The following is a 13,199-nucleotide window of genomic DNA, read 5'->3' as shown; positions in this document are numbered from 1 at the left end:
GAGAAAATAATTTGTTTTCTCAGTGAAAACTGTGGCCAGCAAAGTCCCCTATGGACCTGCACTAGGCTCTGGTTTATTCATCCCATTAATAAATGATCTGGAAAAGGTGTTAAAGGATGAAGTTTGCTGATTACACTGCGCTGAATAACTCAAAATCAACACAAGCTGACTGCGAAGTACTGCAGAACAACCACATGAAACCAAGTCACCGAGCAGATGAAATGCAATACTGAGGTAAACTGTCATATGTGGAGAAAAAGTCCTAGCTTTAAATACACAGTGATTGTTTCTGACTGACTTAACACTATGAAAAGGGAGTTACGATAGATAGCTTTATGTAAACCACTTCCACGATGCAGCAATGCTTAGCAGCATTTAGAAAAGCAAACATCAGGGATTATTAGAAAAGGAAAACAGAGAAAAAAAGTGAAATTGTGAAAAGGTTCATGGGGGAAGATTATTTAGTGTTTCTCATAATACAAGAAGGGGGTTTTCAAATTAAATTATCAGGCTGCATACTCCAAATTAACAAACAGAAGGTTCTTTTCGTTGCATACTGCACAGTTAATAAGTGAATTCCTTGATATATTATATTGTGCATACCAAAATTTCACAGGGTTCCCAAGAGCAAGCAGCCTCAAACATAAATCCACGAAGACCTATTAGACTTCAAAGTACTACCTTCAGGGAAGAAGTCCCAACACAACAAATCACAGGCTGCTGGGACTATGTACTGGGAAAATGTCATGGCATGCTGAAAGCTATCCTAACTTTAAATGTTTCATATTCTAGAAGCATAGCTAGGCAACACATTTTTGAATGGCAAACACTTAGAATGTATACACACATTTTTGTAAGGCACAACTTTTATTTAGCTATTGAAATGATAAGAAGAAACAATTAGAGCACATAAAAGTCCATTACGTGCTTGTATCTACTACTAATCTTTCTCTCCCAAAGGTGTGAGTACCCCAAACCCAGAAAGGATATTAACACTTGTAAAACCCCTACTCATTCTCCTCAAATTCCTTGTTAAACTACCCTTGATGCACTGACCAATAGAGAAAATCTGTTACATGGAGCAAACCAGATGGTGATATGTCTACTGCTATTATAAAAAAGAATATTAAGTGATGGCTTTTTGTCTTGCCTCATAACCTGCTTTCTACACATTAGAGAAAGCCCATTTAAATCCCGATTGGTATATTTATCTGGCAGCCTTTCATCCTACTCCTCTGATGCAGCCTTTGCCAAAGATATTAAATCAAAATATACTTTCAGTCTTAAGAAATATACACAGTGAAGCAATCTTCAACATACTCACACAGCTGTTGCTGGACCTTGGCTCTCTTACGCTGCCACACACACTTTCTCTGAAAACTGAGCAGACCAAAAACATCGTAAAATGGCAGTTTGGATAAATCAAGGCAAACTGCTAGGTTTTGTTACAAAGATTTGCATGGAGAAGAGCTGCCTTGTGCATGGTAGTCAGTGTACAGAACATGCACACAATACATCCTCACATACCACGTACATACTCCACCCTTTCATTGTGGGGCACAATTTGTAATTCCTCATCCCTATGGTATTACTTCCTACTCTAGAACAGTTTCTAATTAACTTTTGCCAAACTCCCACCAAGGCGGATGGTTCTACCACAGGAAAGGCCATCAGCCTCCCCTGTGGTGCTTGCTCTGCCGCCAGCGGTGGAGGGAAAGGTAGCGCTCCTGACTGCCGCAGGAGATCCCTGCTGAAGGATACTCTGCCTTGTGCTGCCTGCTGCACAGTGCACTAGCAGCTTCCATAATTTAATTTGGGTGATTGAATGCATCAGTGTAAAGAGGACCCCCGGTACCTTCATAAACAGCCTGAACACAGAACAGAAATTACCCACAAATGGTAAATTTGGCAAACAATAAAGCTTCAGTGTACATATGCGTGTACGAATTGCCTAATGCAGACCCAAACTTATTCAACCATTGTGTGCAGTAAAATTTTCATACAGATAAGTTAAGATCTATGTTTTTGTAAAATTCATACCATTTCTTCTCTCAAAGCAAATCTTGCCAGATGTTGGTACGCTATTTCAGTACTATCTCAGAGGTTGGTACTACACTCAGACAACATTTAGGATATCTAGCAATAAGGTCACAGACGGATTAAGTAATGATTTTGAATCTTAGAAATTGTTAGAGTGCTCATCTAAGCAAAGTTTTACATTGCTGTTTATCTTTAAAAAATGATCAAATCATTCCTTATGAAGTATTTTCACAATCAAGTCTGCTTTTTTCTTCCCTTTTTTTCATTTGATCCTGAACAAATTTTTATCGTTCGAAGTCTCTACAAAAATAATTCAGCATTAAACAGTTTCCATCTATTGACTAAAGCCAGATTGCTTTGATCCCTTCTCCCCACAGCTATTTACAATTTTTGCTCTGAATTCATAGAATCATAGAATAGAATCGTAGAATAACCAAGTTGGAAGAGACCCACCGGATCATCGAGTCCAACCATTCCTATCAAACACTAAACCATGCCTCTTAGCACCTCATCCACCCATGCCTTAAACACCTCCAGGGAAGGTGAATCAACCACCTCCCTGGGCAGCCTGTTCCAGTGCCCAATTACCCTTTCTGTGAGAATTTTTTTCCTAATGTCCAGCCTAAACCTCCCCTGGCGGAGCTTGAGGCCATTCCCTCTTGTCCTGTCCCCCGTCACTTGGGAGAAGAGGCCAGCATCCTCCTCTCTACAATCTCCTTTCAGGTAGTTATAGAGAGCAATGAGGTCACCCCTCAGCCTCCTCTTCTCTAGGCTAAACAACCCCAGCTCTCTCAGCCGCTCCTCATAAGGCCTGTTCTCCAGCACCCTCACCAGCTTTGTTGCTCTTCTCTGGACTCGCTCCAGAGCCTCAACATCCTTCTTGTGGTGAGGGGCCCAGAACTGAACACAGGATTCGAGGAGCGGTCTCACCAGTGCCGAGTACGGAGGGAGAATAACCTCCCTGGACCTGCTGGTCACACCGTTTCTGATCCAAGCCAAGATGCCATTGGCCTTCTTGGCCACCTGGGCACACTGCTGGCTCATGTTCAGTCACTGTCAACCAACACCCCCAGGTCCCTCTCCTCCAGGCAGCTTTCTAGACAGACTTCTCCTAGTCTGTAGCACTGCATAGGGTTGTTGTGCCCCAAGTGCAGGACCCGGCACTTGGCCTTGTTAAACCTCATGCCATTGGACTCTGGCCAGTGGTCCAGCCTGTTCAGATCCCTTTGCAGAGCCTCCCTACCCTCCAGCAGATCAACACCTCCACCCAGCTTAGTGTCGTCTGCAAACTTGCTAAGGGTGCACTCAATGCCTTCATCCAGGTCATTGATAAAGACATTGAACAGGGAAACCAAGAGAAAAAATACAACAGAAGAAAAAAAAAGAAAAACAATAAAAAATTAAACTGAAAAGTAGTACTAGAAAATTTGAACACAATGAATGCCTGCCTCTAATAAAATACTGCAAGATACATGTAAAGATTCAGATCTTAGTAAAGATTTAAAGCTTTATGGTGAGTTACTGTAGTCTTCTATATTGTGACTGCTACACTTTCATAAGGAACGGTATAAGTTTGTATCTGGCCATAGGATGAGACTGACACCTGTCTGTGAAATGCATTTAACAAACCATAAACAGAAAAAGTTATACAATTTAGCCATGTTTTAAAAATAATTGTTGGCTGAAACTGGCCACAGGAATTGAGCCTGATGCTGGTAGCTTGCATGAAAAACCTCGAGACAAAGCACGTGAAGTCTGCCACTGTTCTAAAACGTTAGTTTTAAAGATGGTGCCCAGGTGACTTTGACAAGAGGCATTACCATCTGGATCACCAAGAGATGACAGGGGAGTCAGGTACCCCCCAGGAGCGTGAGCCTTCACTCCTGTATGGGATGAATGCTTGCTCATCTACCTCTGCTGCTTCACACTGGGCAAAGCATGAGACATGGAGAGAGGCGAGTAACCAGGTCCCGAGCCAATCGGGAGTAAAAGCACAGGGACATTTTATTGTAAAGTAATGGTGGGATGTCAAGGGGAGAAAGTGGCTATCTGGAGTGGTGCTTCCCTGAATTTGCTGTCTGCAGATATCTTTGATATCTTTGTTCATCTTGCCTGTATCAGTTATGGGAAAAATTACAGCAACCAGATGTCATTTTGACTTAATATTGAAAAAAACCCCAAAACCCACAACAAAACCAAACCCACAAACCCTCCAGTAAAAAGAGGCATTTGGATTATTTAAGTAGTGAATCATGTTAGCTGTGCAATCAGCAGAAGAAAGATGTTCTGCAAAACAATACAGGCTGTAGTTTATTAACTTATTAGGGTTTTACTGAATCTCTGGTTTCAGAAACTGTTTAACAGCTACTGTTAATACCTAGAAATACAAATGCAAATGGGATAGCTCGAGCTTACAAAGAAACTTGTTTTTCCATGTCAGCACGCTCTGTTAACAAACTACTGCAAATTATTTTCTCATCTTTATAGACTAACAGAAACACACACACACACACCCCCCACACACAAAAAAACCCCAACCTGTAGTAATTACTTTAAGTGTGAAGTATCGGACACAGCTGGAAAAAAATGAAACTTGTAGTTATTGCATATTATTATGTGATTTTTTTTAACTATGCCAATGGTCCTGCATGACTTCTTATCAGTGAAAAGCCTGTAAATATTTATTTGTTTACTAGACTGGAAGATGTAGCTTTCTGTTTAAATGCTTCCTAAAAAGTAACGGACATAGAAAATTAATGTCACTAGTGAAGAAAAATCCACTAGGTATATAACTTAGATTTAAATAGCCACATATAATATCCTTTCTTTTGGTATACTACTGGGACTACAAAGGAAGTTTAAAAGTTTTCAAAACAATTATCGAATACTGTCCAGCTGTGTCAGCACACAGACAGTCGTAAGAGTTACCAGAGATTATTAAACACATTGTTAAACAGAATATGACTTAATAGCCTTTCAGAAGTCATATTCATTGTTCTCTAACATTTTTTTTAACTGAATATTGCTTATTTACTGGGTTTTAGTTTATTTCATTTTACTGAGAGACCAGAAAACCAGCTACATTTTTACAACATATTTCTTTATATGTGTGTGGCCTGACTATCAGCATAGCTGATTTCTGCTTTTTTCCTAAAGTAATAGAAAGCTGACATCAGGCATAGCATTGACTGGGTTAATGCCATGGCCTGGGATTAGGGAAAAGGGCCTGCAAATGCAAATGATTAAACTTAACTCTGACAGAAATGCTGTTCCATCATCTCAAACACAGCTTACAGCCATGACCTTTTAAACTCAATTCACTGCCAGGAGAGTGTTGCGTGCAATCTGATGTGGTCTTTTCCTTCAAGCTCCTATTCCAAGTCACTATGTAAAGTTATGTTATTTGGGTACTTCCTTGCCCATAGTCTCTAGTGTTCTGCAACATGTGGCCATAACATAGAGCAATGTCCCAGAACAAAAAGTATGCAACTGGACTGCAAGCATGGCAGCTCAATAAGGAAGCATGAAACAGACTTTGAGCATGGGCAGAACATTTTTTTACATGGGCAACCGACAACTATGCACAAAACATCCAAAGAAGTTACCGCTTTCCTTATAGAATTCTTCTGTCCTCCTGTCCCTCTTTCCAGGAACACACACACAAGCTTCTATCCACCTTTTGCTCCTGGTATCTCTGCAAAATTTTTTGTGGTTTTCTTTTATCCAGGCATTAGGAAAATAGTCTAGATTATGACATCGAAAAGCACAGCAGAAAACATTAAGGTATGCAGCCAAGGGAAAATATTATGACCCAAGCTGACTCCCTGCTTCAAGCATTTAAACTGGACACAAAAGCCCAATACCCGTTTTCTACAAATTATCTGTAGAGAGAGCAGGCAGCATTTTCTCTGCATGATACATGTGGATTCTCAAGCTCTGAAAGAGGACTTGTGCATCTCACAGTGAAAATACAACAGATGTTTCAAAATACTCACTCTTGGACAACTATTCTAAGTTACTTCAACATTTTACAGTGTGTAACTCCTATAGGAACTAGAAACAAAATAAGAAATAAACCAAACATCCAAGAAAAGGACACTGAATTACGGAGGGAATTGTAAGCAAAAGTAAGAAAATGACAGAAAAACAAAGGAGCAATGAAACCCTTGTTTGTGAGGGTCATCTCCTTACTTCAGAGAGGTAAAGAGGAAACATTACCCGTGACCTTAGGCTCCTTTTATAGTTGATGGTGATAAAGGGGCACTCATGGGGAAGAGCTCATATCGCCCTGAAGAGGACATCTCAAATACGTCAGACAATTTGCACGCTGGCAGCACAAATTTGGTTTTTTATTGATTATAGAAGAAGCCTGGGGGATTGGAAAATGTCTGAGTTTAGTCAGATGATTCCCATCTGTCTCTCAGCATTTCATTTTTCCATGTAAATACAACCCTCATAAGTGTATTTAATAATATACCACTATCATATTGATTAATTATTTAAATAAGAAGAATAGCAGACTAACTGCAGTTTCCTTAGAGAAGGGATGCCAAAAGGAATTCAGATTACATACCTCCTGAATAAGTACCTTTGTGTATCTGTTTACTATACAATCTAATGCATACAAACTGCTTGAAATTAAGTGAAAAAATTCAGGACAAAATCAGTAAAGACATCTAGGTAATGACAACGTTCGTCCTTCTTTACATAAGGGATCCGTAAGCATCTTTGACATATTAGTTAGCTAGACCCTTTTTTTCCCCTTCCTCTCTTTGAATCAGCAGAGTATTTCTGCTAGGTAGGAAAGCTTGCATGGGTGATTTTGACTACAGGCATAACAAAGTTCACACAATTCAAATAGAGAATATTTTGGAGGCCTAATGCAGAAGTATGTTTTCTTAAGTATCACTGATTAGTTTTGCTTGCTATCAGCTTTATATATATTATATATAATATTTATCAGAAATATCACTTTCACAACATTCCAATTCCACTGGAAAAAGGAGCTATCCATGTTCAGTGGGCAGGAGAGGAGCTGGTAAGAGTGGTTTTGCACTGAGAGGTGAGCACTTGAGGGCTCAGAAAGCTTCAGGTTTGAGCTCTTGCAGGATCAGGCCAAGGGAGATTATGTCTTTACTCCTAGAAGTAAATGTATCTTATCACAGAAGAGCCATTCATTTCACCTCACATCTCAATTGCATGTTGTAAGCAGAATGTTGCCAGGATGATCAAAGGCTGTACTCTAAATTTAAGTACCTTAGTTTGATGCAGTGAGTCTAAGCCAGAGCATATAACATCAAGGTAAAAATTAAGAAGAAAATTGTTTTTTAAAGTCACAAGGCAGCTGAACTTTAAAACATAGCCATAACCTGCTCTATTTCTCATTCAGTGTGTTCTCTGACAGATTACAGGGGAATAAATCAATAACTGCTTCACTGTGACTGAAAAGACTATCTACGCACATAGTTGAGTACTATGGGGTTGCTAAAAAGATTCAAGTCCTCATTTAGATAGGACTTTGGTTTATCAGAAAACATAAGACACATATACGTGCCTTACTTCTGTTAGAACGTAGCTTATCTTCTAGTTTAAGAAGTAGCTCTCTTGTAGTTTAAAAACGTAGCTCTCTCCTGTGCACTGGACAAAGGCAGGACCCTGTACAGGAAGATATGGTCTCGAATCACACAGCTTTCACATGGTATAGACAGCTCTGTGTACTCTTGAACACTGATGTTCACCTACAAAATACTAATCTCAACTCATTTTTTAAAATGAAACATTGGAATCAACCTCTTAGGCAAACTACTAGGTATTTTAATTACCATTGAGACTGAGGAAGAGAAAACAACCGTCAGACACCTGAAAACACAAGCTGAGAGTTCAACAGTCACAAAAATATCCTTGTAAGTAATGTGCCTTGAAGCTTTTCCAGCATTAGAATCTAGTGTTGGATTTTCTGAGCCAGAGAAAGCTTCAACTTTCCCATGTGTATTAATCTATTTAATATTTAATCCTGATATGGCAAGGCACAAAGTAGTAATTCTGAAAATGAACTCCAGAAGCCACCCAAGCCTAAATTCTGCTCGTACTACATGTTTGGGAAGTCTATATTAGTGCAAGTATTTTGGGAAAAGATTAAATATTTCTGAAAGTTTTCTCCTTCCCAGAGATTTGAAGTATTTAGTGGGGCTCTGGAGACATTACGTTTGAAATGGTCAAAGCTGCATGACACATCTTAGGACAGCATATCACTAGCTGTATAAAAAGTCTCTATGTGAGTGTGTTACTAAATAATGTATTTTTTTCTAAATTAAAATCTAATGCTTAATCACTTAATGATATATTTAACAGTTCTTATTTCAGCTCGCCTGCAAAGTTTACTCAGAGTTCAACTGGGAAAAAGTGTCCTGTTGCTGTGTTCCTTTCCATGTTTGCTTAAAGGTATCACCGTGAGCTTGTCAAGCCATGGCTAAGTGGTGGGTAATGGGAGCAACCTTAGCAAATCCATCCATCGGCAACGTGTGCAGCTCCTGCTACAGTGACCTAGTTGACAGAGCTGCAAACACGTACAAGCTCCAAGGCAAAATCGTTTACGATGGGAACAGCCCATGCTGTTCCTCCTCTAGCTCCATCACTTATGCTCCCCTGGATCAAGACCCAACAGCCCTTATGCTGCTATAGCAAGTCTCATGATGGCATCTTGGCTTGTATCAGAAACGGCGTGACCAGCAGGTCCAGGGAGGTTATCCTCCCTCTGTACTTGGCACTGGTGAGACTGCATCTCAAATACTGTGTTCAGTTTTGGGCCCCTCGCTACAAGGAGGATGTTGAGGCTCTGGAGCGAGTCCAGGGAAGAGCAACAAAGCTGGTGAGGGGCCTGGAGAACGAGCCTCACGAGGAGCAGCTGAGGGATCTGGGGTTGTTTAGCCTAGAGAAGAGGAGGCTGAGGGGAGACCTCATTGCTCTCTACAACTACCTGAAAGGAGGTTGTAGAGGGGAGGGAGCTGGCCTCTTCTCCCAAGTGACAGGGGACAGGACGAGAGGGAATGGCCTCAAGCTCTGCCAGGGGAGGTTCAGGCTTGACATCAGGAAAAAATTTTTCACAGAAAGGGTTTTTGGGCACTGGAACAGGCTGCCCAGGGAGGTGGTTGAGTCACCATCCCTGGAGGTGTTTAAAAGATGGGTGGATGAGGTGCTGAGGGGCATGGTTTAGCAGCTGATAGTAATGGTTGGACTCAATGATCCAGTGGGTCTTTTCGAACCTAGTGATTCTGTGATATTAAATGTACTCCTTAATATCCCCATTACATGCTTATTGATCAGCATCTGCACTTCCCATTAGCTTCTAAATCTTCTGCTTTCTGTGAATGCTTTGAAATCATAAAGCAGAGGCATGGAAACAAGCAAGTGAACAAATCAGACACCTAAACTTTGAGGTCTTTTCCATTGTGCCCATGGGGAACCCCTGAAGATGGTTCTTGGGTCATCGTTTTGAAGTGCCTGGAGTAGGCAATGGATTGCCCAGTAATGAACTTAACAGGTTGATTCTACGGTAAAAGACTTCAGTGTAAATTGCACTGTAGATTTTACTGGGTGGAGAATCAGATTTGCATTCCAGGGCAACAGATATATGGTTTTAAAAAAAGATAAGATACTGAGTAAAAAAAAAAAACAAACCAAAAAAGTGTGATGCTTATATTTACAAGCCTTGTATTTACATTTGAAATAAATCTCAGCTTCCTGCTTTCACTGCCTCAGGCTTCATCCAGGCCACAGACCTGGAGGATAATATCTTCAGTCTCAATTTGGTTTTAAACAGGAAGAAGGAGGCTAATCCCTTAAACACACAACTCATCTCCCCTCCCTTCAAATGTTACTCTCCCATTCCACCTCTAAATAATAAAGGAAAGGCTAAAAGCAAAGGATGGAGAAAAAACAATCTTTACCTCTCTAAGAAGTCTAGTTACTGAAATACTGTAACTCACAAAAATCACAAATATGGAAATGAAATGCAGGAGATGTGCTGCTTTGCACAGACCAAACCAAAAACACCCTGACAAAACAAGCCACGGCATTATTGATAATGGGGTCTATTTTTAGTCAGTGCTTTTATTTTATACAACACTGCTAACCTCTAAGAGCTCACTTTGGGCAAAGCAGCAGTTTCTCAGGGGAAGCTGCCAGGCTTAGTCAGCTGTCATTAGTGGAGCACACATTCGAAGAAGGGAAGAGGACTACTGGAAATTGCAAGAGCTTAAAATTCAGGTAGAAAACATGGGTTTGGATCCACAGCCTGCCTCTACATAAAGGGCTGCAGGAGTGCCTGCATGAGATTCACTGCATCTCCAGAGTGGGAGAAGAGGCAGGGATGTGCTTTGTCTTATCTCGATGGCCTAGAAGCACCAAATCAAGGACATACACCAAGAGGGAACTGTGCCAGGTCCTCCAGTCTGGGTGAAGGAAGGATCATGTCTACATGTGCACCCACAGGACAGTTTATGCTTCAGCAGACCTGTTTTTGAACTTAGGAATAAATACAGAATGGGTCAGTGCTTAGTGATGTAATTCTTAAAGTGAGGGGCCACCTTGAAGGGCTTATTGCTGCCCTCTGACTGTGCTTTTTCCTTTATCGTTTTTAATAATTTAAAAAAAATTAGTTAAAAAATTTAGATCTAGCAGTGCAAAAGCTGGTTGCAGGAAAAGTTTCACCTAGACAGGAGAAGAGCCCTGAACGTTGTTTTACCATGGCTTTGACGCACACTTTGACTATTTCAAGCAAATCTATATCTATGACTTAATTTGCTATTGAATCTGCAGGCATGTAATTTTAAAATAAAGATTTTGCTTTAGGGGAGAACTGAAAGCATCTAATGATGACAGTTGTCCTCATCTGGGATGTGAGGATATTCATATTAAAAACTGATAGATAATTACTAATGGTAAATGGAGTACTTTTTGGAGGCTATATTCATGACAGAAGCAGCACTGAGGGGCCTGTAGTCCAGCATTGGCACAGTTTTTCCTGTTATACGTTCATACATTTAGTCAAACTCCTTCTAGTAGCCTGCCTCTGTCTAGATGCCATTTTTAGCTCTTAAAATTAAGTAATTTTTTTAAAAATGTGATATGCTAGGAAATATTTGTCAGATCTGTGCTAATCTTTTATAGAAAAAGTCTTTTCTTAAAATATTTCAAACCATGTGTTTCCCTTGTGTTTGATCATAACAAGGCAATTGTGTATCCTTCTGCTTACCACGGAGCATCAGTCACCTAACTTATTGAGTAGCTTCATGCATGAGTCTTAAAAAGATGAGGATAAAATAATTATCATTGAAATCTTACCAAAGCAGGAATTGACAAAGCCATACCACCTACAGCCATGCTCCCCTCCAATCCATTTGCCATGGATGTTAGATGCAAAACTGAGGGTAGTGCCTGAGATGCACACTAACATGTCGCTGATACTGATGTTCAGGAGGAGCATGTTGACTGGGTTACGGAGCGTTTTAAACTTGCAGAAGAGGATGAGGACAATCAAGTTATTGAAGAAACCAAAAACCAAGATAAATCCTAGAAAAACAGCCACTGCTGTGTGCCCATTTCGTGACAGTGCAGCCCTTGGCTCAACAGTATCTGTAGGCACACTAAAACTTAGGTTGTATGTCCAACTGTGGTTCATTTTGGACTTTCACACATACAGATAAGAGCAAAGACACCAGGTACCCTGTGTTGAAGTCCTCCAGGAGCTTCCCAGAAGCATTCCTCCATTATAGGTCAAATCATTTCAGGATTCTTCTTTTCACTTGGCTGAGATACGTCTTGGTGTGAAATACTGTATGGCAGCACTGTGCCTTTCCAGTGGCCAGCTCTGCAGCTACACCCAAATAAACAATCACCACAAATTCATCTTTTTTAATTAAATCCAGAATTATGTTAGATGGTCTTTTTTGAGGCTCAGAATGGAAGGTATCTTAAAAAGGCGCTTCAGTGTGGTTTCTTTCTTCAGAGCAAATGGGCAGCCCTTCTATCAATGAGCAGCTACCATTGTTTCCTCTGACGGCTGGTGTCCTTCTGAAAACAGAGAAGAAAACAAACGGTAAAAACAAAGCAACTTTTTCCAAACCAAGACCAAAACAGGCACATACTTTTATAACAGTTCCTCCCTTTTTAAACTGTAATCAACGCTTCTTAGTATTTTCAGTTTTCTCTTTGATGTTCAGCAGAAAAATTAGTTTGCTGACATTTCCCTCGTTGTTCTAAACAGTTTTCCCTCGACTCACTGTTTAGCATAGAGAATGTTATTTGCACCTTCTTAGTGAGGTTCATGAGATTAGGAAATGCATGGTAAGATATATCTGCAACAGCTTCTAGGACGAATTGTATCTTCCTCCACATTCAGTCGATCTGCACCAAGCGAAACCTCAGTCTTGGCTAGACCTTAAGTAAAATTATTCAAGCTCTAGGAGAAGGAGAAAGTATTTCTTTACCCAGAAAGAATAATTTCAAGTGCAGTCCCTGAAGCTCTCATGTGCTTACAAAGGTTAGCAGAGCTGTGGTATCAATTTCACCTCTCCCACTTCTACCAGTGGACAGATGTTCTCCTTAATTATTTATAAAGCAGTGAAACACCCAAAGCCTCACATCTCTCTCCCACCACAGATGTGATTTTGTATACCCAGATACAGTGACTACAATATCCGTGCGCATTTTGTGAAGCAATAGCAGAGCGCTTAATGTGGATGTGTAACTGCTTAGCCAGCCTTCTGCATATTTGCAAACAAATTCTATACAGGCATTTTCATAGAAACAGATGAATATATGCATATATATATTTCTATGTAGGTATTTCCCTTCCTTAGTGCAATGCACGATACCCATAGCTTGCTGATGTAAAAAACATGAAAACTTTTCTTTCAGGAGTCATGTACTCCTGGAATGATTACAAACATTTCAAAATGGAGCATTTCCTGAATTACTCATGACCATTGCTTTTTTAGGAAATTGTCTTGTAGGAAAAGATGAGTTAACCAACTGGAAAAATGAGACTTAAGAGTCTACTGAAGACAGAGAGGTGGTTTGTTTTTTTTCTTTTATATCCTTGTGTCATGGTAAGCATTTATACTAAGTATTTCTTCTTACTACCTCCTTACGTTCACAAA

The 13,199-nt window shown here is 40.2% G+C and overlaps 1 protein-coding gene across 1 annotated transcript in view; it reads right to left on the bottom strand.

The window, feature by feature from the left end:
• The window catches only part of LOC138731372 (opsin-3-like), an 81,980-nt gene extending 70,100 nt beyond the window's left edge, over window positions 1-11,880 (bottom strand). Inside the window, exon 1 of the mRNA XM_069877282.1 lies at window positions 11,383-11,880. Within this exon, the coding sequence (XP_069733383.1) occupies window positions 11,383-11,719 (337 nt within the window). The 5' untranslated portion in view covers window positions 11,720-11,880. The remainder of the gene's footprint in view (window positions 1-11,382) is intronic.
• Between the last annotated feature and the right edge of the window lie 1,319 nt (window positions 11,881-13,199).

Source organism: Phaenicophaeus curvirostris, chromosome 1, assembly GCF_032191515.1.
Source record: "Phaenicophaeus curvirostris isolate KB17595 chromosome 1, BPBGC_Pcur_1.0, whole genome shotgun sequence".
NCBI classification, from domain to species: Eukaryota; Metazoa; Chordata; class Aves; order Cuculiformes; family Cuculidae; genus Phaenicophaeus; species Phaenicophaeus curvirostris.
This window is presented reverse-complemented; position numbering and strand designations above follow the sequence as displayed.